General features: G+C 41.1%; 4 protein-coding genes across 4 annotated transcripts; all 4 read right to left on the bottom strand.

The window, feature by feature from the left end:
- Positions 1 to 2,628: 2,628 nt before the first annotated feature.
- Positions 2,629 to 3,733, bottom strand: LOC4344846 (germin-like protein 8-11). Its single transcript, NM_001403492.1, has 2 exons — positions 3,544 to 3,733; positions 2,629 to 3,381 (listed from the first exon to the last, which is right to left on the bottom strand). The coding sequence occupies exons 1-2, from the start codon at positions 3,659 to 3,661 to the stop codon at positions 2,825 to 2,827; spliced, it is 675 nt and encodes a 224-aa protein (NP_001390421.1). The 5' UTR covers positions 3,662 to 3,733; the 3' UTR covers positions 2,629 to 2,824.
- A 2,945-nt stretch (positions 3,734 to 6,678) lies between these two features.
- On the bottom strand, positions 6,679 to 7,826 carry LOC112935981 (germin-like protein 8-10). The gene is made up of 2 exons (NM_001403491.1): positions 7,597 to 7,826; positions 6,679 to 7,405 (listed from the first exon to the last, which is right to left on the bottom strand). Exons 1-2 carry the CDS (start codon positions 7,712 to 7,714, stop codon positions 6,849 to 6,851), a joined length of 675 nt encoding a protein of 224 aa, NP_001390420.1. The 5' UTR covers positions 7,715 to 7,826; the 3' UTR covers positions 6,679 to 6,848.
- Positions 7,827 to 12,573: 4,747 nt separating this feature from the next.
- On the bottom strand, positions 12,574 to 13,686 carry LOC9272376 (germin-like protein 8-9). Its single transcript, NM_001424587.1, has 2 exons — positions 13,497 to 13,686; positions 12,574 to 13,304 (listed from the first exon to the last, which is right to left on the bottom strand). Exons 1-2 carry the CDS (start codon positions 13,612 to 13,614, stop codon positions 12,748 to 12,750), a joined length of 675 nt encoding a protein of 224 aa, NP_001411516.1. The 5' UTR covers positions 13,615 to 13,686; the 3' UTR covers positions 12,574 to 12,747.
- Positions 13,687 to 18,145: 4,459 nt separating this feature from the next.
- On the bottom strand, positions 18,146 to 19,312 carry LOC4344844 (germin-like protein 8-8). The gene is made up of 2 exons (NM_001422481.1): positions 19,071 to 19,312; positions 18,146 to 18,880 (listed from the first exon to the last, which is right to left on the bottom strand). Exons 1-2 carry the CDS (start codon positions 19,186 to 19,188, stop codon positions 18,324 to 18,326), a joined length of 675 nt encoding a protein of 224 aa, NP_001409410.1. The 5' UTR covers positions 19,189 to 19,312; the 3' UTR covers positions 18,146 to 18,323.
- Positions 19,313 to 22,634: the final 3,322 nt, after the last annotated feature.

Raw genomic sequence — 22,634 nt, 5'->3', positions numbered from 1 at the left:
TTATGGATTAATAACAATTGCTTTCTCCGTTTCACAATGTAAGTCATATTAGCATTTTTTGCATTCATATTGATGATATATCTAGATTTATTAATATCAATATGAATGTGGGAAATGCTAGAATGACTTACATTGTGAAACGGAGGGAGTAGTAGTGTACGTAATCAAGGTATATAAAACCACTTGGGCTACTTTGATGGACCTCAATCCTGCCCTATATATGTGTATAAGCTGAGGAATTCTGTTCGATTTTTTGACCTACACGTGGATAGGTACCGGAGTCGTACGCTGAGCCTTATTCAAGCTTAGTATCATTAATATGGCCTGGTTTGGTTCCTAACTTTTTTTTTTTAACTTTCAACTTTTCTATACACAAACTTTCAACTTTTCCATCACAACGTTTTAATTTCAATCAAACTTTCAATTTTAGCGTGAATTAAATACACCATATGTTTTGCCTTTTAGAGAACCGAATGATTTGAGTTGAGACATGGCCATAAATAACAGCCACATCGTGTTGCAAACCCGCTGCATAGTAGAACTGTTGGTATGTCGTGCTGCAATGAAATCCTTGTTTAACTGAACAAGGTTATTATTATATTTTGAAGACTTGTATCCACGTTTATACTGTTACTTTTGTACCTCCATTGCGGTGTAATGTTTCATCACATATTCTTGTCGATCGTCCTGGCAAATATTGCAGATCTTTTCACTGTCCTAGATTATGTATTTGCAAGACGTCGAGCGATTGGAAAACTAGTAATCACTTCATAATAAGGGTAATAATAATGATCGATCCGTAGGTCTTTAGGAGGAGAGGAAAGGAGGGAGGTGGGCTTGCATTGCAGGCCATACTGTTCCTAACGGTGTTGAGAATGGATGCCTTGAGAAATACTCCCTCCGTTTCACAATGTAAGTCATTTTAGTATTTCCCACATTCATATTAATGTTAATGAATCTAGATAGCCACATTCATATCTGTCTTGATATATATCTATCTAGATTCATTAACATCAATATGAATATGGAAAATACTAGAATGACTTACATTGTGAAACGGAGAATGTATGTTACTTTAGGTCCTTCAATTTGGCGCCAAGTTTAAAATTCATCTGTAAACCAAAATACCGTATATATAACGGGTTCCTTGAATGATATAACATGTTCTTTGATTTACAAAACCGGATCATCTGAAGTCTTAGCCAATATTATGCCTAATTTTAGCTGACGTGACAAGTTGAATTAACGTGCGGATCCCACGTGTCAGTGGTCACCACTTTCCTCCTCTCTTCCCCCTTCTCCCCTCTCTTCTCCATGTCAACCTCGTCCGCCTCCGTAGCTGCGCTCGTCCCTAACCCTACCTGTCATTTATGTTCGCCATCTACACAGACCAACACTGCAGCGTCACGCAAGCATGTGAAAAGTTCGACGCTGATGCCTAAGAAGTCCTCGTCGCGGCGTCCCTCCGTCCAAAAAAAACTCAACCTAGGAGGGATGTGACCCCTCCTAGAACAATGAGTCTGGATTACTCTTTATCCAGATTCGTTGTTTTAGGAGGGGCCACATCTCCTAGGTTAAGTTTTTTTTTTTTTTTGGGAACGGAGGGAGCATGTACTAGGAGGCAACGGCCGCAGGAGGGCTAGCCGTGCGTGCCAGCGGGGCCACAGAATGTCGTCCAACCGTAGCGCCGGCGCCACGCCAACGGCATGTGGGAGCTCTTATTAAGCCATATCGCATCAATTGTTTTTAGCCTTTAAATGATTAACCTACGGTCCAAACTATCTCTCTACTTTTCTTCTCTCATAAAGTCTTATCGGCTTACCTTTATATTTGAACCATCATTCTATATACTATTTAAATTAAAATTATCATAAACCACGTTAACTTACGTAATCTTATGTTATCTAGCTATTTTATACATTATTTTTACTTATTGTTATTCCACTAAACTTCCACAGCAACGTGCGGGGTTTCACCTAGTATACTCAGATGTATACTCCCAACCCATCCTCACTTCTATGGGCTTGGCCCGATATAATGTATGAACATATTACTGGTGCTTTTAAAAAGTCAAATAATCTAAAAGCACACAGTATATACAAGCTAACTGACGGGTAATTCTACCTTAATTAGCATGTGGTTAATTGCTGGGGCATCAAAAAATTACACTACGGACTGCACATAGATTCATTGACAGTTACTGTTTTTCCCCCTCTGCGTAAGAAGCCATATTGTGTTCTGATGAGATCTGGGTTTCTATGCATTATATTTGGACAAACACTATACATGGACAAGAGCAAGGCCGGCAGATCATCTAAATGCCATCCAAATTAATTACTACTTTCAAGAATTATATCTCGTATATATGTAGAGACGGATCCAGTGTGGATGCCAGGGGGATTCAAGTCTACCCTACCCCATATGATCGCTATTGAGAGAAGGGGACAAGAGGAGGGGAAAGAAGAGTGTGTTTGTGTGTGTGTGTTTTTTTCTTTGGTGGTGGGGGGGGGGGGGGGGGAAGAGGGAAATAAGCCCCCCTCCATTTTTTTCTTGGATCCACCTTATATGTGAATTTCTCATGCACACACTATCACTGATAATGATTTCATATTGAACTTCAGGACACTATTTTTTTTTGTCACAAAGAACACTGTATTTCATTAATTAAACAGGAAAACCATACACATGTATTGGAATTACATCACAGAATATAGCTAGTAGTGGTACACGAAATAGAAGTCATTTTATTGTAGTATATAAAGTTAATTATGCAGGATCTCTGTAACTGCACATAACTTTTTCTTAAATGCAATCAGTAAGATGATCAGTAATGGTTGTTCTCCCAGAACTGGGCTTGGAGCCAATCTATTGTCCCCTTTTCGACCTGGAATGCCTTGGCCAAAACATCATCGGAGATTGGTGGCTTCGACCCAAACACCGCATTTGCAATGGTGATGGCACCAGGGTTCTGGCTGCTAAGTGCGGCAATTGCGACCGCGGGCTTGTAGGGGTTAGGGTTAAATTGGAAGTGGATGAGCCCCACAGGGAATACGAACACATCACCCTTATTGAGCACTTTGGAGAAAAACTTGTTATCTGGGTTAGACGTGACGAAGCCGACATAGAGTGTTCCTTCAAGCACCGTGAGGATTTCGGTGGCACGAGGATGAGTGTGGGGAGGGTTTTGACCTAACGGTGCATAGTCAATACGTGCAATTGAGATGCCGAGTGTGTTGAGGCCAGGGATCTGCATGACGTTGATCAGTGTGACGTTAGACCCAACTTTGTTCGTCTTCCGAGGAGTGTCCAACATTGCTGCCTTGAAGAAGTGATCCGCGTTCACGTCCTTTGGGTTCAGGCAAGCAAATCCATTGACAAGCACTGCTTGCATGCAAAGTAAACGGACAGAGAAAGCTCAGAATTTCGCACTATATTAATATGTTTTCAATAAATCAAGTAAATGAGAGATGGAATTCTAGCCATGTTATATTGTGCTACAAGCAAATTAAAACAACTCGAAAATGAAACTGAGAGTTTGTATACCAGGTGAGTGCATGTCGGCAACGCAGAAGTCCTGCAGAGGGCTGGGATCCGAAGCCATGCCTTGCCATGAGGCCATGGCAAGAAGAGTGGCGAGGAGCAGGAAGGAAGACGAAGCCATTCTAATGCCCTTCTTAATTAGCTAGTAGCTTATATATACCTGCTTGTTAATTCAGGTGGTGTGTTTGAGATGCATTTGTCCATGGAGAGGATGCGCTTATATAGGAGCAGACAGAACATGTTGCTGTCTGAACTTGCATAAGCATACATGCGAGCAACCTAAATTTAAGAACAAGTCAAGTGTAGCTAGAGTCAGCTAGCTGTGACCAATTAAAGGATTGAAATGGTCTCTGGCATGCATGGCTGCTAGGGTAGAAAAAAACGTGCTGAACTTCATTAATATTAACTATATATCACTGTAATCTGTATATATATATATATATCAACTCTTGTGTGTGTTCTTTTAAAACGTTTATCTGCTCTACTAACTAATCTGACGTGTGTCGCTGACCGTGTATAATTTACTTGCAACTGTATGGGAAGACGCAGTCGAGATCATTCACACATGCGTTCATCGTCCACTATATATACATATTAATTATAAGTATAGCTTAATCACTGAGGAGATTTCTCAGGAACCAAGTAATGATGTTGATCTATGATAGCAACGGACAACGGTAAGTGACTGTCGATCGAGATCGGTCAATGCATGCACCTGTATATATCTATGAGAGTAGATACATTGATCCTACGTCAGAAACACATGTCAATCCCATCCGTACGGAGACCGGGCCGGCCGATGGATGATCATTTGGGAAGGATATCACCAAGAGCTAGCATTATTTAATACTAGTGTAAAATATATAATGAACAACACATATATATATATATAGTGTAAACCTAGAAGATATTATATAATATACAATTAATGTTCGAGATTTGTTCATGTTATCATAAGTAACACTTCTACTAATTAATTGTTAAATCTGAGAATAAAAGTTTTACTAATGGTAACGTAGATAAATCTCAGAGACGTATATTTTTAATTCTACGATAGGTTTAGGTCATTTTTCCCCTTTAGCATCACATGTAATACTACTCCAACACTTTTGCGAATGATCAATCTGCAAATATACTTTTCCAACACTTTACTTGGTCACCCTGCATTGTTTTCTTGGGAGTGGTTACTTCCACCAGCAATACATGCGTAACAAAGACCAGTACTACCTTTTTATTATCCTTTCTTTTGCTAGGGAACAAATATAGTCTAATATTGGATTTGCTAGTAGTCAGTATAGAGACTAGCTACTTACTGGTACGGAGTCCTATGGACACGCATGCTGCAGGCTGTGACAAACACTAACACACTGTGGATTAGCTTAGTAAGATTTATTAGTAATAAGACTTGTTCAATCTTTTCGTTGGTCCAGCGGAACTGCTGAAGCCGTCCAAACTTCACTAATATTGCTCCCTGCATTTTTCATTTATTTAATGTTGATTAGTGCAATGCAAATTTGAACTAATTAACCAACGTGAGAAACATAGAAAGTACATTGTACAACCACAAAGTTTTTGAAATCACTGCACCCACATAGAAACGAATAACATTTGATATGTGGTTGTATAAAATGTTTTCAAGTTTTATAGGTTTAACTAAGAGTGTAAATGGGTGGGGGTCGTGAACCTACTTATAGATCAAATAACCACTTATTTGATCTATAAATGGATTCTCGGATCCACCCACTTGCACCCTTAGGTTTGACAGTTTCTACATTACCAGATAGACCAACCTCTTTCCAAGTTTGCCACTTGTCCTTGATGGCTGGCCAGCATAGTCTCCATTGTCGAGGCGAAGCACAAATGAAAGATGTGGGTGTTCCGTTCTTTTTAGAATATGCCCTTGAAACTAGGATTGCACTTGCATCATTTTTCTTCAAAACTTTGAACTATTTAGAGATGTCATGTAAAAACCGAGTGCATATATTCACTTGAGGGACAGAATGATTTTCCCCCAAATAAATTCCTGGTGAATGGGCATTAAGCATAGGGATGCAAGTGGAACAAGCCAGCGGGATTTTTTCGCCCACTTATCTCACTTCTAATTCGTTTTTTCTTCTAAAATTTATACTACCATGTGAGAAATAAATAAGCAAGCAGACTTTTATACAGATAGTGGTCTTGTCCAGTTACATCCCTAATTGAGCGAGCATGGTGCTATGTGAAGCCAAGTAGATTGGATGTGTCACCTCATATGGCCATCCTTGCGCTCCAGGTTGCACGCTGCAAGATAAGCCCCACGTATCACAAGACACACCAAGAACATTGCATCAATCTCCCTAGGGCCTTGAGTCTGCCCAAATAGAGGAATAGTGTCGTGTCAATATATTTCCTCCGTTTCTTTTTATATGACGTTTGACATCATATATTTTGAGATAGAGGGAGCATATATCAAGTTGGTCAGATATGCTTTTGCATTTTGTTGATAACATATGACCTCATCTTACCTTTGTGGGGGGGGGGTGCTGTCTCTCTACCTTGTTGTGAATAGTAGTACCAAATATTCTGCTGTCCATGAAGACTGTCAATTTCATATTACTCCGGCCCTCCGTTCTCTTATTTATGTTGAACTAACCGACGCCATATATTAAAGAAAGGAGGTATCTAGTATATTATTGGAATGGGGATTTTGCAACATGATATGCATATTATGTTATTGTTTTCATATGTTCTTAGAATTTTTCGTGGCATTTAGGTATGAGTTTTTTTCTATTTTATTATCGTTGCCCTGGCCAGGCACCACGACAGACATGCTTGTTAGGCCACACCCCTCTTTATTATTATTATTATTATTATTATTATTATTATTATTATTATTTTCTTTAGAAAAATTAATCAGGAGCTCCAGTATATTCCGTTCAGAAGAACATTCACAACCTAATATGAAATAGTAATCATTTGAACATGGGTGAGTGCATATGGACAGACAGGTTGAATTAACTCCATATATATTAGTACAATACAGTATATATATGTGCTGCATGCATTCTATTAATAACTTGGGAACCATCGTATATAACATTAACATGCATGCCAAATAATTCAAGAGTACATATTCTTCCAGAGTTTTGGCACATTCAATTTATTCGACGGGAAACCATACATGTATTATATTGGCCTTACATTAGTACATAAATGTAAAGAACAAACACCTTGGAAGAACGGATAAGAAATACAAAATACATACCACTTATTTATGCTATATATGAAATTACAACATAGATTCTGTAAGCATAATTTTTTTAAGGCAATTAATAGTGGTTGTTCTCCCAGAACTGAGCCTGGAGCCAATCAATGGTGCCCTTTTCAACTTGGAATGCCTTTGCCAAAACTATGTCTGAAATCGGTGGCTTTGATCCGAACACTGCATTTGCAATAGTGATGGCACCAGGGTTTTGGCTGCTTAGTGCAGCAATTGCAACTGCGGGTTGATGAGGGTTAGGGTTGAATTGGAAGTGGATGAGCCCCTCGGGGAACACGAACACATCACCCTTGTTGAGCACCTTGGAGAACAATGTGTTGTTTGGGTTAGACGTGACGAAGCCGACGTAGAGGGTTCCCTCGAGGACAGTAAGGATCTCGGTGGCACGGGGGTGCGTGTGCGGTGGGTTCTCACCCAATGGTGCGTAGTCGATGCGCGCAATTGAGATGCCGAGCGTGTTGAGGCCAGGGATCTGCATGACGTTGATTAGTGTGACGTTGGATCCAACCTTGTTTGTCTTCCTAGGAGTGTCGAGCATGGCTGCCTTGAAGAAGTGGTCTGCGTTGACGTACTTCGGGTCCAAGCAAGCGAATCCATTGACAAGTACTGTATCATATAAAAGTTAACTCGTAAACTCAAGGTTTATGTACTTTTTTAACATATCCATACATGTTTCAATTACTAGATGTTAGTAAAGTAGAATAATCTCACAAGTATTTATGTGTGAAAGTCCAATTATTTTAGATTATATATATAAAGCTAAAAAATGTCTAAAATTAAGAGCATAAATGGTATACCAGGTGAGTGCATATCGGCAACGCAGAAATCCTGCAGAGGGCTAGGATCAGAGGCGATGGCCTGCCATGAGACCAACGCAAGAAGAGCAGCGAGGAGGCAGATGGATGGTGAAGCCATTTACTTGGCTTTGGTTTTCTGCTCTCTTCTCTGCTGAATTATTTGCTGTTTCTCTGGTGGCTGAGAAGCTAGCTAGCTGCTAGCTAACTGCTTGTGTTTATCGTTGGGTGATGCTTTGGCTGTGGAGGATTAATGTGCTTATATAGCCGCAGGGGCGCGGCAGCGTGAACTTGTGAACAACTGAACAAGTCAATTAATCTGAACTGATGTCAGCTAGTAGACTGAAATGGTCTGCAATTTGCTGCCTGCAGGTTGAACTTTTCAGCTTAAAAATATATGTATCGGCACTACTAACTAACCTGACGTGGTCGATTGTGTTTTCACACATTTTGACGATGGCATAGAGTAGTTATCTTTTATCTCTTTTTGAAGGAAATTAAGGATAGCAGTAGTTATGTTCGGATCTGCAGAAAGGGCCAACGAGCGTGCATCATCAATCAATGACCTGCATGCTAAGTCATCGATCGAAAGAACTATTGTTTCCAACCTTTTTCATTTACTTGGTCGCCATTATCTTGGGATCAAATCAAATTGTTTCGAACCGGCCGGTAATTAAGGATTATGAGAAGGACATTACGAGCAGCTTTTGCTACCTTTTAGCATATCATTAATTTTGTCACTGATCACTCTGCAGACTAGTCAAAAATTTACTTGGTCACACGCCATGCATTTTTCTTGGGAGTGGTTAATTACTTTCACTGGCAATATTACAGGCGTAACAAAGACTACAATTTTTTTTTCTGGAGAATAAATACAGTTTAACTGTACTGGTTTTCCCATATGTCACTCTGACCGTACTGGTACGGACACTTATGCAGGCTGTCCCGAACGCTAGTCCTGTCGATCGATTAGCTTAATAAGGCTTGTTATTAATAAGACCAATTCTATATATCTGTTTTTTTTTTTGCCGGGTCGGTGGAAGTCATCAAAACTTTTATTGAGATTGATGGCATGCAACATAGTACTTTTTTCAGCTAACATGTTGAAGGATAACCAGTCTGACCAGAAGGGTAAGAGGTATGCATCAGCATCCACTAGGGATGTAGCATCGTAAGCCAAGTTTCTAAAAGGAAGAGGTCACATAGGTTGGCAGGTTAAGTTTCAATGGTTTCTACAATGCCAAGTAGACCAGCTTCTTTCCAGGCTAAGTTTGCCACTTGTCCTGGATGGTTGCCGCGGTCTAATAAACTGCAAAGGCGAAACACGCATAGAAGACGCGGGCATTCCATGCTTTCCAAACCATCCATGAAATGATGAAACTAGGATTACATACACCCGTGTCGAAAACCTTCTCCTACCTTTTAGACATGCCCTTGCTAGCATCAGTACAGAACACATCACATATTTCAAAGGACCCAACAATGCTGGATTTGGAACCGGCAGTTCTGAATTGGCACTGATGAGGGAGGATCATCATTGCCGGATGTTCAAATAGACATAGATGTCTTTAACCGAGTAATAAAGGCACTAGGAACCCGCTCTTCTAGCTAGAGGATTTTAGAAACTAAATCCCAGAATGACAAAATCACTCACATACAGAATCTTTACACTCTTCAAGTTAAAAGGAAAATATCTGAATCACAAATCTAACAAAAAAAAAAAAAAACTGAGCACACATCACAGATCCAAACATGCTGAACATCTCCATGTACTTCTCATTGTCGACAGGATCGGGTGGTGGCGACAGGGAATGGAGAGGGGAATACGGCGAGGCACCTAGGGTGGGCAAGGTGTGGGTGGGGGGCCGGGGGGGGGTTGAGGCAGAGGCCGCGGTGCTCGTACATCCATCCACCATCCGCCTCTCTGCTGAGAGGAAATGGAGGGGATAGCTCTCTTATCCCTCCTGACAACACCATGCTCGAGGGCACTTTCCATGGATCCATAGTTATCGTTGTCGATACTCCTATGTGTGATCCCCATGGCGGAGCAGCCCAACCGCCATCAACACATCGGATCTCGAGGCAACTGTTGGTAATTCTTACGGTCACAGATAAAAGCCGCAAGCGCACGGATATACCGATGTAGAACTTCCCCTACAGAGTATTCCAAGGGTATCGAATCCAAGGGAATGTGTGTGATCAGATCTTCCTCCGGTTCATCCGAGGACACCAAGCAAAAATTAGACTAGATAGAGAGGATTTACTAGTGAGAAACAATGTGTAGGAAAAGCTTAAGTTTAATCTTAACACGATACTTCAGGTACTGACAACCCGCTGTTCCCATATGTCACTCTACTAGTACCTGGATAGGGAGGACTTAAGTGACCTTGAGGGCTGTCACCACCTCTACACCTACCTTAAACGTACTGTAGGATACACAGCAATTACTGGATAACAATTACCTAAACACCACATCTAAGCAATTAATATGTACTTTAGTGTTTATAACTCACCAAAGCAATCACTATATTTTAGTTGATTATAGTGAACAATAATCCCGTATGCTATTTAGGAACTAACCAAGAGATAATTCTCACAAGATAAATCTAAATTACTTCCTCCGTTTCACAATGTAAGACTTTCTAGCGCATTGTCCATATTCATATATATGTTAATGAATCTAGGCATATATATGTGTCTAGATTCATTAACATCTATATGAACGTAGGTAATGCTAGAAAGTGTTACATTATAAAACGAAGGGAGTACTCAGGAAATAAAAGAAATAAGAGAAGATTACCGACAGCTCTGGAATTCTTCCGACTTCTTCTACTCTACTCTCTTCTCCTAATTCTAGTATACAAATAGTACAATAGAGCCTCTTGTAATTTAGCTCAAGCTTGGAAGTGTGTGAAGAAGTGAAGGAGTGAAGCTCCTTAAATAGAACGGTTATGACGGTTGTGAGAAGGGGAAATGTCCGAACTACCTCGCAACCGTCATCAGGAGAAGATCTGGAGCGTCCCTGCCAAACCCCAGGATCAACGGTGATCACCAGGGTTCGGCTGAAATTGGGCTGGGCCCTCCTGGCCTGGCCTTTGGCCCATCTCCTCCCCTGGTCCTACTCTATCCATTTCTCGGAGTTGTGGGCTGATTCTTCAGTGTTTTGATAAAGTTCAAAGCCCATCCTTGTATGGATATGTTTCTTCCTCCACTTTAGTCTGATTTTCCTCCCAACTTCTGGGTTTATCATCCGCATACAAATATACACCAACACTTGTGGAATATGTGAGATTTGACACCTATCACTATGTTGGATGTTTTATTATCTGGACTTTATGCAAATATTAGCGGTATGGAATTGGCATTTAATAACTGCCAACAGCAACCAGTGATGGAGGAGAGAGAGAGAGAACTTTTGGGTTTATCATCTGCATACAAATATACACCAACACTATCAACACATCGGAGCTCGAGGCAACCAACGATGGAGGAGAGAGAGAGAGAGAGAGAGCTTCCACCGCACTAGGGGATGGGGAGGGACTCACCGCCATGCTAGGGAGGTGTGGAATATGTGAGATTTGACACCTATCACTATGTTGGATGTTTTATTATCTGGACTTTATGCAAATGTTGGCGGTATGGAATTGGCATTTAATAACTGCCAACAGCAACCAGCGATGGAGGAGAGAGAGAGAACTTCTGGGTTTATCATCTGCATACAAATATACACCAACACTATCAACACATCGGAGCTCGAGGCAACCAACGATGGGGGAGAGAGAGAGAGCTGCCACCGCACTAGGGGATGGGGAGGGACTCACCGCCATGCCAGGGAGGGTGTCGCTGTTGAGCAGGATGCACTGGTCCGAGGGATCCAGCGAGAGAGAGAGAGAGAGAGAGAGAGAGCTGCCACCGCACTAGGGGATGGGGGGAGGGACTCACCGCCATGCCAGGGAGGGTGCCGCTGTTGAGCAGGATGCATTGGTCAGATCCGGTGGCGGCCGGATTCAACGATGGAGGAGAGAGAGAGAACCTTCTGGGTTTATCATCTGCATACAAATATACACCAACACTATCAACACATCGGAGCTCGAGGCAACCAGCGATGGAGGAGAGAGAGAGCTGCCACCGCACTAGGGGTGGGGAGGATGGAGGAGAGAGATAGAAAGAGAGCTGCCACTGCACTAGAGGATGGGGAGGGACGCACCGCCGTGCCAGGGAGGGTGCCGCTGTTGAGCAGGATGCGATGGAGGAGAGAGAGAGAGAACTTATGGGTTTATCATCTGAGTACAAATATACACCAACACGGCCCACTAACCGTGGGTCACCAAGGTCACATTGGGATTGCTCCCCCACAGACCCAATCGGAGCCACGACTTAAGGTCCTGGACCTACACAACACAAAAGACTAGTCAGATGGATAAGGACTGTCCTACCTTTTAAGTCGTGCTCCTCATCATCAATTACTGATGTGGGACTAAACCCAACACAAATTTTTATAGAAATGCGTTTAAACACATATAAAATCGATTGTTATCAGAGTACGTAAAGCTACCCAAACGTGCAGTATAGCTTAGAAAATCGGTCTTGTGGACCATTTTTCTCCACGCCACATCCCCATATGTCACTGCTATATATGCTGCATGCATTCCATCAATAATTTACTTGGGAACTACTCCCTCCGTCCCTAAATTGACGCCGTTGACTTTTTTAAACATGTTTGATCGTTCGTCTTATTAAAAAATTTAAGTAATTATTAATTCTTTTCCTATCATTTGATTCATTGTTAAATATATTACTACTACTCAAGTTTTTGAATAATATTCACGAAAGTTTTTGAATAAGACGAACGGTCAAACATGTTTAAAAAAGTCAACGGCGAACAGAGAGTGTATATTGCATATATCACGCGTGCCAAATAATTGACTGTAAGTGCTCTTGCACAAACTTTGTGACATTCAGTTTTTCTAACGAACACCATACTGTATTCCATTTATTAAATGGGAAAACCATACATGTATATTGGTATTAGTACATTAGAAAAAAAAACTCACAGCTTGCAAGTATGCATAACAAGTACAAACTCCATACCACTTATTTATGTTGTATATAAAATAAAAACATAGTCCGTAAGCCGATAATTTTTTAGGATAATTAGTAGTGGTTGTTCTCCCAGAACTGAGCCTGGAGCCAATCTATGGTTCCCTTTCCAACTTGGAATGCCTTTGCCAAAACTTCATCTGAGATTGGTGGCTTCGATCCAAAAACTGCATTTGCAATAGTGATGACACCAGGGTTTTGACTGCTAAGAGCAGCAATTGCAACTGCGGGTTGGTGGGGGTTAGGGTTGAATTGAAAGTGGATGAGTCCCACGGGGAACACAAAGACATCACCCTTGTTAAGTACCTTGGAGAATAGTGTGTTGTTTGGGTTAGATGTGACGAAGCCGACGTGAAGTGTTCCCTCAAGCACTGTGAGGATCTCAGTGGCACGAGGGTGCGTATGCGGTGGGTTCTGACCCAAAGGCGCATAGTCAATGCGAGCAATTGAGATGCCGAGCGTATTGAGTCCAGGGATCTGCATGACGTTGATCAATGTGACGTTGGATCCAACCTTGTTTGTCTTCCTAGGAGTGTCAAGCATGGCTGCCTTGAAGAAGTGGTCTGCTGTCACATACTTTGGGTCCAAGCAAGCAAATCCATTGACAAGCACTGTATCATAAAAAAAAGTTAACTTTTAAACACAACGCATATATTATATTTGAACACATCTATACGTGTTTCAATTACTACAGTTAGTTAAGTTGAATAATATGGCAAGTGTTTATGTGTGAAAAACAGAGTGTTTCTCATCATAAATGTAAAGCTAGAAAACATCTAAAATTAAGAGCATATGTGATATACCAGGCGAGTGCTTATCGGCAACGCAGAAGTCCTGCAGAGGGCTAGGGTCAGAAGCGATGGCCTGCCATGAGACCAAAGCAAGAAGAGCAGCGAAGAGGCAGAAGGACGGTGAAGCCATTTTTGGCTTTGGGTTTCTGCTATCTTCTCTACTGAATTATTTGCTGTTTCTCTTAGCTTGTGGCTGGCTAACTGCTTGTGTTTATCGCTGGGTGATGCTTTGGCTGTGCAGGATTTATGTGTTTATATAGCCGCTGGGCACGCCAGCGTGAGCTTGTGAACAACTGAACAAGTCAATTAAGCTGGACTGATGTCAGCTAGTAGACTGAAATGGTCTGCAATTTGCTGCTTGCAGGTTGATCTTTTCAGCTTAAAAATATGTATCAGCACTAATAACTAATCTGACGTGGTCGATTCTGTTTACACACATTTTGACGATGACACACACTAGCTATTTTGACGATGGCATTAGTTATGATCGGATCTGTACAGAAGAGCCAATCAGCGTGCATTAGCATCAATCAATGATCTGCATGCTAAGTCATGGAATTCTCGTTTCCGACCTTTTCCAATTACTTGGTCACCATTATCTTGGGACCAAATCAAATTGTCACCTCTCACGAAACATCGGATGCAATCTGAGATCAATTCAAATTTGCATTAGAGATTAAGCATCGCTGCTGGTTCATGGTGGTTGGATGGGTGTCTCTGCTTAATTAATTAAACCACTGGGTACGATAAAAGTAGAGCTACGGCGATGAGCTAAGTCGATCTAGATCGATCACCTCTTCCTCCTCTCTCTGTGATGTTGCTGTGATGTCGACGTCATATCTAGGTTGATGTTGTTGTGATTGTTGGTGATTTAGATTGATGTTGATGTGATTGTTGGTGATTTGTACGAATCCTTGATGACTGGGTGATCAATTTGTTGTTGATGACAACAAAACATATTGCAACAATTATATTGTGTGCTGTAAATAGGCATGCCTAGTTATCACTTCCTGTTTAAAACGTAGGAGAGGAGAGGGTGGGATGAGCGGGAGAGCCAGATTAAGCTCTCTCTTGCCGCATCCGGTGGCTGCAGCATTATGGAGAGGAAGAGAAGGCCACTGTTGCTCCTCACCACCGTGGAGGTCCTAAGTTCGGGGGCCACTGGATCTGGTCCCCGTGCCTCCTCGTCCACATCACGGGACATGATAGGAGAGGAGAGGAGAGGAGAGGAGAGGGAGGGGCGAGCATGATGGTGGAGGAAGATGCGACCACCTCTACACTGTTGCATCGACAAAACACAGAAACGCGGCGCCGCTGCGCCTCTATGCTGGTGGCCACCGTGCCCATGAGAGGCGTCCAATTGCCACTCGCCGACCGAGCAGAGGGACAGGAGAGATGGAGACGGGAGAGATTGAGTGCAGAGGGAATGAGAGATGGGAGAGACGAAGAAGATAAGGATAAGTGTGGGACTTATCCCACACTCCATACTCCACATGCACTCAGGCTCACCATTGAAGTGTCCTTTTTATTCCTTAATAAAACCAACACTTTTATCCTACGTATAGGTGTTGCTGTATTAAAAAAACCAACACTTTTATGATTAGTACTGTTTTTTTAAATAAACTAGCACCTATAAAGTGTTATAGGTACCAGATTTTAATTTCAGACCCACTTCGAGGAGTTGGTAGGATGAAAAAAAAAATCCTCATATGCGCCAGTTTTAGATGAACCAGCACATAAGAGGGCATGCCCTATTAGGGTTTTTTAAGTCGTGAATGCTCTGATGCCATCATTGTCAATATCCAAATTTACGTTATTCTGTATTTGTATTTCTGTAAGGACTCTAGACTCTTCTTTCAATATTCCTTACTTTTTAATTCCAAAATTTGTTTTTTCTAAATTATACTACTATATAGACTCAGACTCTTCTTCTAATATTTAGTATTTTTTAATTTCGAAATTTAATTATTTCTAAATTGTATTCCTATATGGACTCTAGATTCTTCTCGCAATCTTGTTTCTTTTTTTAAATTTTGAATTTTAGTTATTTCTAAATTATTTTCCTATATGGAATCTAAACTCTACTTTAATGTTCTTATTTTTAATTTGGACTTTCAATCAGTTATAAATTCCTATATGGACTAGAGTCTATACTCTTCTTCCAATATTATTTATTTTTAATTATGAATTTTCGTTATTCTAATTATATTTCTATATGGTCTCTAAACTCATCTTTCAATATTTTTTTATTTTTTAATTCCGAATTTTAGTTATTTATATTTGTATTTTTATATAGACTCTAAACTCTACTCTTAATTTTATTATGTTTATTATGAATTTTAAATAGTTCTAAATTCCTATATGGATTCTACCCTCTTCAATCAATATTACTTATTTTTAATTTCAAATTTCCATTATTTCTAAATTGTATTTCTATGTCTAAACTCTTCTTTCAATATTCCTTATTTTTAATTCCAAATGTCAATTATAAGTTGTATTTCTATATGGATTTTAACCTATACTTTTAATTTTCTTATTTGTAATTCTTAATTTCAATCAATTCTATATTGTATATCGGTATGGACTCTGGTCTTCTCTTCCAATGTTTCTTATTTTTTAATTGCTATTTTTAGCTATTTTAAATTGTATTTATATATGCACTCTTTTTTTATTTTTCTATGATTAATATGATTTATTTTTTTATCATGAGAGCGAACACGGAGGCTTTTTTTTTCTATTATTTTAGTAAGTTAATAGCCTATATAGCTCAACTAAGAAATAAACTTTTAACAATAAGTAAGATCTAAACATGATTAGAGAGGAAAGTTAGGCTCATGCCCTAGCTGCTCTAGGCTTTCCTAAGATCTAAACATGATTAGAGAGGAAAGTTAGGCTCATGCCCTAGCTGCTTTAGGCTTTCCTTTGTCCATGCCTAGATGTACTCTCATTCCCAAGAGCTAGCCATGTCGAGAGAAAGTTGATATTTGCCCCCATATGTTTAGAGTGATTTTGCACTACTCCAATAGTAATGGTTTTCCTAAGTCACTCAAGGCCGCAAAGTCTAAGAGTCTAACAGTAGATTTTTCAACAAACATGGTTGTTGAGGGATATCCACATGCTGACTAGAAGGGCAAGGGGTCAGCTACTGCACGCACTAGGGGTGTAGCACCCCATAAGCCCCCAGTTGACAGATTAAGTTTCAAATGGTTTCTACAATGCCAAGTAGGCTAGTTTCCTTCCAATTTTGCCACTTGTCCTAGATGGCTTCCGCAGGTGCTGTTCAGATTGTAGCCAAAATAAACCTTACCAAATTTTGGTATTGCCAAAATTTTGGTAAGTTGGCATATTACCAAAATGGCAGGATTTATGTATTTACCAAAGTTTGACAACAAACTAAACATAGGCATTTTTTTGACAACTTCCCCAAAAAATGGTATGGTAAAAAATAACATCAATCTGAACAACTCTTAGTCTCCACTACGGAGGCCAAACACACATGGAAGACATGGGCATCCTGTTCTTTCTATACCATCCATGAAATGATGAAACTAGGATCACATACATTCGCGTCAAAAATTTTCTTCTACCTCTTAGAGATGCCATTGCGCACATCATATCACTAGTACGGAAGAGCACATTTGTGCCGGTTCCAAAGGATCCAACAGTGTTGGATTTAGAACCGGCACCGCTTATCTGGCAAAGATGAGGGAGGATCATTAATGCCGGATGTGAGAACTGACACTGATGGCTTTCACCGAGTAAAAAGAAAAGCACTGAGCTGACTCTTCTAGCTAGAGGATTATAGAAACTAAATCCCATAATTACAAAATCATCCACATATATACCAGAATCTGTACATGCTTCAGGTCAAAAGAAAAATATATGAATCACAAATCCAAAAGGAAAAAAGAACTGGACCTCATCACAAATCCAACATGTGGAACTTCTTGTACTTCTTCTCATTGTCGACAGGATCAGCAGCGATAACTGGGAAAAGAGAGGGGAACACGGTGAGGTACCTAGGGCCTCGAGGTGGGGCGGAGGCCGTGGCACTCATCCATTCTCCAAGGAGAGGGCCGCCATCTGCCGCCATCATTGCCGAGGGGAAAATGGTGGAGATAAATCTCCAATCCCTCATGATGGCACCATTCTCGAAGGTACTTTCCATGGTTCTGTAGTCGTCATTGTGGCTACACCTACTCATGGTCACCATGGTGGAGCATCCTAACCATAGTCATCACATCAAGCTCAAGGCAGCCGGGGGAGGAGGAGATCAAGCTGCCACTGCACGGTGGGAGGGGGAGGGACAAGTTGCCCCATGCACCGAGGGAGGGGGAGGGACAACTTACCCCACGCTGATGACTAGGGGAGGGTGCTGCTCTTGAGCTGTCTGCACCGGTTGGATCCGGCGGCCCTCGAGCTCATGGCTGTCAGATTTAGTGGTCCTCAAACTCTTGTGAATCAGATCTAGCGGTCCTCGAGACCACCACTCAGCAAGGTCCATCTTACAACCATGTCCATGTTGAATTAATGTTTCCTCATGTTAGAATTTTCATGACAGTTAGAAGAGTGGATTTTCTATTTCTTTATCGTATATATATGATGCACGCCAAATAATTGATAGTACATAATCTTGCATAGCTTTGGGACGTTAAATTTTTGTAACAAACACCATATATTGCATTATATTTATTGAACGGTAAAACAATGCATGTACATCATTTCTTTAAAAAAAGCCAACACCTTGCGAATTTATAGGAAGAACAAAATACATACCACTTATTTATTTGTATGTAAAATTAAAACATAGAGTCCGTAAGCGGACAATATTTAGGACAATTAATAGTGGTTGTTCTCCCAGAACTGAGCCTGGAGCCAATCGATGGTGCCCTTCTCAACTTGGAACGCCTTTGCCAAAACTTTGTCTGAAATCGGTGGCTTTGATCCGAACACTGCATTTGCAATGGTGATGGCACCGGGGTTTTGGCTGCTTAGTGCAGCAATTGCAACCGCGGGTTGATGGGGGTTAGGGTTGAATTGGAAGTGGATGAGCCCCTCGGGGAATACGAATACATCACCCTTGTTGAGCACCTTGGAGAATAGTGTGTTGTTTGGGTTAGACGTGACGAAGCCGACATAGAGGGTTCCCTCAAGGACAGTGAGAATCTCAGTGGCACGGGGGTGCGTGTGCGGTGGGTTCTCACCCAATGGTGCGTAGTCGATGCGTGCAATTGAGATGCCAAGCGTATTGAGGCCAGGGATCTGCATGACATTGATCAGCGTGACGTTGGATCCAACCTTGTTTGTCTTCCTAGGAGTGTCGAGCATGGCTGCCTTGAAGAAGTGGTCTGCAGTCACGTACTTTGGGTCCAAGCAAGCAAATCCATTGACAAGCACTGTACAATACAAAGTTAACTTTTAAACACATGGCATATATACTATTTTAAAACACCTATACGTGTTTCAATTATAGCTAGAGATGTTAGTTATATTGAATAATCTCGTATGTGTATATGTGTAAAAAACATAGAATTTACAAACCATAGATATAAAGATTGAAAATGGCTGAATGCATGTATAACGTACCAGGCGAGTGTTTGTCGGCAACACAGAAATCCTGCAGAGGGCTAGGATCTGATGCGATGGCCTGCCAAGAGACCAATGCAAGAAGAGCTGCCAGTAGGCAGAAGGATGGTGAAGCCATTTGGCTTTGTGGTTACTTTTTTTCTGCTCTCTTTTGCACTGAATTATTTGTTCTTTCTCTGGTGGCTGAGAAGGTTAATTAGCTAGCTTCTAGCTAACTGCTTGTGTTTATCGTTGGGTGATGCTTTGGCTACGGAGGATTGATGTGTTTATATAGCCACAGGGTGCGGCAGCGTAAACTTGTGATGGAGAACAAGTCAATTAAGCTGAACTGATGTCAGCTATAGTAGAGTGAAATGGTCTGCAATTTGTTGCCTGCAGGTTGAACTTTTCAGCTTAAAAATACGTTTTGGCCCTACTTACTAATCTGACGTGGTCGATTGTGTTTATACACATTTTGACGATGACGTAGAGTAGTTTTTTCTCTCTCTCTTTTTGATGGGATCTGCATAGAACGGTCAATCAGCGTGCATCATCAATCAACAGCCTGCGTGCTTAGTCTTTGCACTATCGTTTCCAACCTTTTCAATTACTTGGTCACCATTATCTTGGGATCAAATCAATTAATTTGTCACCCCTCACGAAACATCGGATGAAATCTGAGAGCAATCCATGGTTAGGTGTTGACTGACTATAATAGAAAGGGCATGCAATCCCTATCGGCTCATCACTACCGGTTCTACTCGAGCTGGCTGGGCGGTTCATGTTGGATTGGTGGTTGGATGGGTTCTCTCCCTGAACCCACCATAAAATGATAGGGATATATTACAAACCGACAATGTTATCACTGTGATTTTTTAACATGAACAGGGAGTGAACCGAGCTGAGCCAAACAAAATCCCAAGCCCACGGCAAGCCCCTTATCGGCAGCACGTGCTATGAATGAGCCAAGCTTGTCTGCCCAGGCTCGAGCTTGACACAAGCATGATGAGCTGAGACTATTCTGCTTTTGAGCTTTTGAGCCAACCCGGTTCGAGCTCGGACATAAATAGTATAACGTTTAAGGCAAAAATGATTTTAAAGCATCGAAAGTTCACGCTTTTGGTTTTTTAGCACTGAAAGTTACTAGCTCACTTGATACCATTTAATAGAAATAACTATTTTCTAGCAAATCACACTAATAGAAGAGGAGAAACTATTTTGCTAATACATGCTAGCTGATTCATTGTGTATCGAATAAACAATAAAATTCATATGCAGTTAGACCCGTTAGAAGCTCACGGGCTTTAGTTTCGGCTCAGGCTCGGCTCGTTTGAAGCTCGAGCCGAGCTTGAGTGGCTCGTGAGCCTTGAGCCTTTTTGGCAGCCCTATTATTTGGCTTCTCTCTCAAAGGACACACCTTCTCCTTCCCCACCGATTCTCACTTCTCTTCCATGTCACGCAACACTCCCTTCCATGCCCTGAGAAGTGAGATCGGTGTCTCCTAAATCTAGCGGGAGCAAAGCAGCAAGTTTGCCGCTTAGATTTGATGTGAGGAGAGCAGAGAGGAAGAGGGGATGCACAGTAGATCCGATAGGCCCGGGGCCACTAGCTCTTTCCCCCACCTCGCCGCTTACAACCCATCGGGGAAGGGATAGGAGGATGTGGGAGGTCGGGGCGGATTTGGCAGCAGCTCAATGCTGCTGGCCAGGGGCTCAACGACGAGGGTCTTCCTCGATGGCGGTGGAAACATCTAAAGGGAGATCCACAATATGACAGCCGCAGCTCAAGAAGATGACAACGGTGTCGGCTACACAAGAATTACCATGGTGGTGGACCCTCTCCACCAAGCGTCCGAGCGATAGCAACAGCCCCCTCTACACCGAGCGATTGCGACGGCCATCTCTCCACTAGGTATGGCAATGGTTCAATGATAGTAGATGTACATGAACTAGCTAAGTCTAGAGATCTCCTCTTCCACCCTGTCTCTCAGTGATGTTGCTATGTGATGTCGATGTTACCAAATCTAGATTGACGTTGCTGTGATGGTGGATGATTTAGGTTGATGTTGATGTGATTTTTGGTCATTTGTATGAACTATTGATAACTTGGTGATTATTTTGTGGTTGATGACAACGAAGAATCTTTTGTGCGATGTAACTAGGCAATAAGCATGCCTATTTATCACTCCTGGTTTAAAACCGGCAGTGATACTCTGAGGCCATCACTGCCACATGCGGTCTGTCAACCATCACGGCCACTTTCTTTTTCTACTCCCTCCGTCTCTAAATATAAGGGACTTTAGTTGGATGTGACATATCCTAGTACAACGAATCTAGACATCTCCTCCTGTCTAGCTAGTACTCCCCCGTCCCTAAATATAAGGGATTTTGGTTGGATGTGACATATCCTAATACAACGAATATAGACAGATATATTTGTTGTACTAGGATATGTCACATCCAACCAAAATCCCTTATATTTAGGGACGGGGGAGTACTAGCTAGCGTGAGATCGGTCAATGCATGCACATATAGATACATCCAACCTACACCCTCCGTTCAAAAATAAATTCATTTATTGATTTATGTGTCTAATATTTAACTATTCGTATTAATGATTATTATTTTTATTGTTATTAGATAATAAAATATAAATAATACTTTATGCACGACTTACTTTTTTTTAATTTTTTTATAAATTTTTTAAATAAGACGGATGTTACTTATTTAATTTGGGACGGATGATATACGTCAGAAACACATGTGAATCCATTAGGAAGGAGAGTACCGGTCGTGAACGGGTCATGACAAGGACATCACCAGGAGCTTACTATCCTCTAGCATAGTTAACTTTGTCACTGATGATGCACTCTGCAGACTCGTCAAATATTTACTTGGTCAGGCCATGCATTTTTCTTGGGAGTGGTTAATTACTTTCACCAGCAATATTACACATGAGTATAACAAAGACTACAGTTTTTTTTCTCGGGAATAAATACAGTCTAATAGTACCGGTTTTCCTAAGTCATTGTGGACCATACTGGTACCGGCATGCATGCAGGCTAGCTTTCACGGTTAGCTTAATAATAGTAGAGAAATAAGATTAATTATTTGGAAGCTTAGGATGCCTCTGAAGATTAAAATCTTTAGTTGGTACTTGCTTAAAGGGGTAGTGATAACTAAAGATAATTTGGCAAGGAGAAATTAGAATGGTAGTTTGAGATGCTGTTTCTGAATGAAAAATGAAATTATTCAACATCTTGTTATGGAATGCCATTTTGCAAAGTTTATTTGGGGAATAGTTCAGTTCTATTTTAGTCTTTACCCTCCTAATAGCATATCTCATGTTGTTGATGATTGGCTTCTCGGGGCGGACAAGAAAAATAGGAAACCTATTCTTATAGGAGCTTCTGCTATATGTTGGGCTCTATGGTTAAGTAGGAATGATATGATTTTTGACAAATCATCATCTGTTTTATATATGTAGATAATTTTCAGGGTAACACATTGGCTTAGGTCTTGGCACAACTACAAAAGTGTGATGAAGAGGGGCGAGTGTTTAAAAGTTGCATGTCGTAATCTTAAG

This window comes from Oryza sativa, chromosome 8 (assembly GCF_034140825.1).
Source record: "Oryza sativa Japonica Group chromosome 8, ASM3414082v1".
Classification (NCBI taxonomy): Eukaryota; Viridiplantae; Streptophyta; class Magnoliopsida; order Poales; family Poaceae; genus Oryza; species Oryza sativa.
Note: the sequence above shows the minus strand (reverse complement) of the source record. Positions and strands in the feature narration are given on the sequence as shown.

Coding starts and splice junctions, on each gene's coding strand:
- LOC112935981 (NM_001403491.1), bottom strand. CDS start 7,714: ATGGCTTCACCATCCATCTGCCTCCTCGCTGCTCTTCTTGCGTTGGTC. Junction 7,406..7,596: donor TGCCGATATGCACTCACCTG/GTATACCATTTA, acceptor TATATGATACAG/TACTTGTCAATGGATTCGCT.
- LOC4344846 (NM_001403492.1), bottom strand. CDS start 3,661: ATGGCTTCGTCTTCCTTCCTGCTCCTCGCCACTCTTCTTGCCATGGCC. Junction 3,382..3,543: donor TGCCGACATGCACTCACCTG/GTATACAAACTC, acceptor GCATGCAAGCAG/TGCTTGTCAATGGATTTGCT.
- LOC9272376 (NM_001424587.1), bottom strand. CDS start 13,614: ATGGCTTCACCGTCCTTCTGCCTCTTCGCTGCTCTTCTTGCTTTGGTC. Junction 13,305..13,496: donor TGCCGATAAGCACTCGCCTG/GTATATCACATA, acceptor TTTATGATACAG/TGCTTGTCAATGGATTTGCT.
- LOC4344844 (NM_001422481.1), bottom strand. CDS start 19,188: ATGGCTTCACCATCCTTCTGCCTACTGGCAGCTCTTCTTGCATTGGTC. Junction 18,881..19,070: donor TGCCGACAAACACTCGCCTG/GTACGTTATACA, acceptor TGTATTGTACAG/TGCTTGTCAATGGATTTGCT.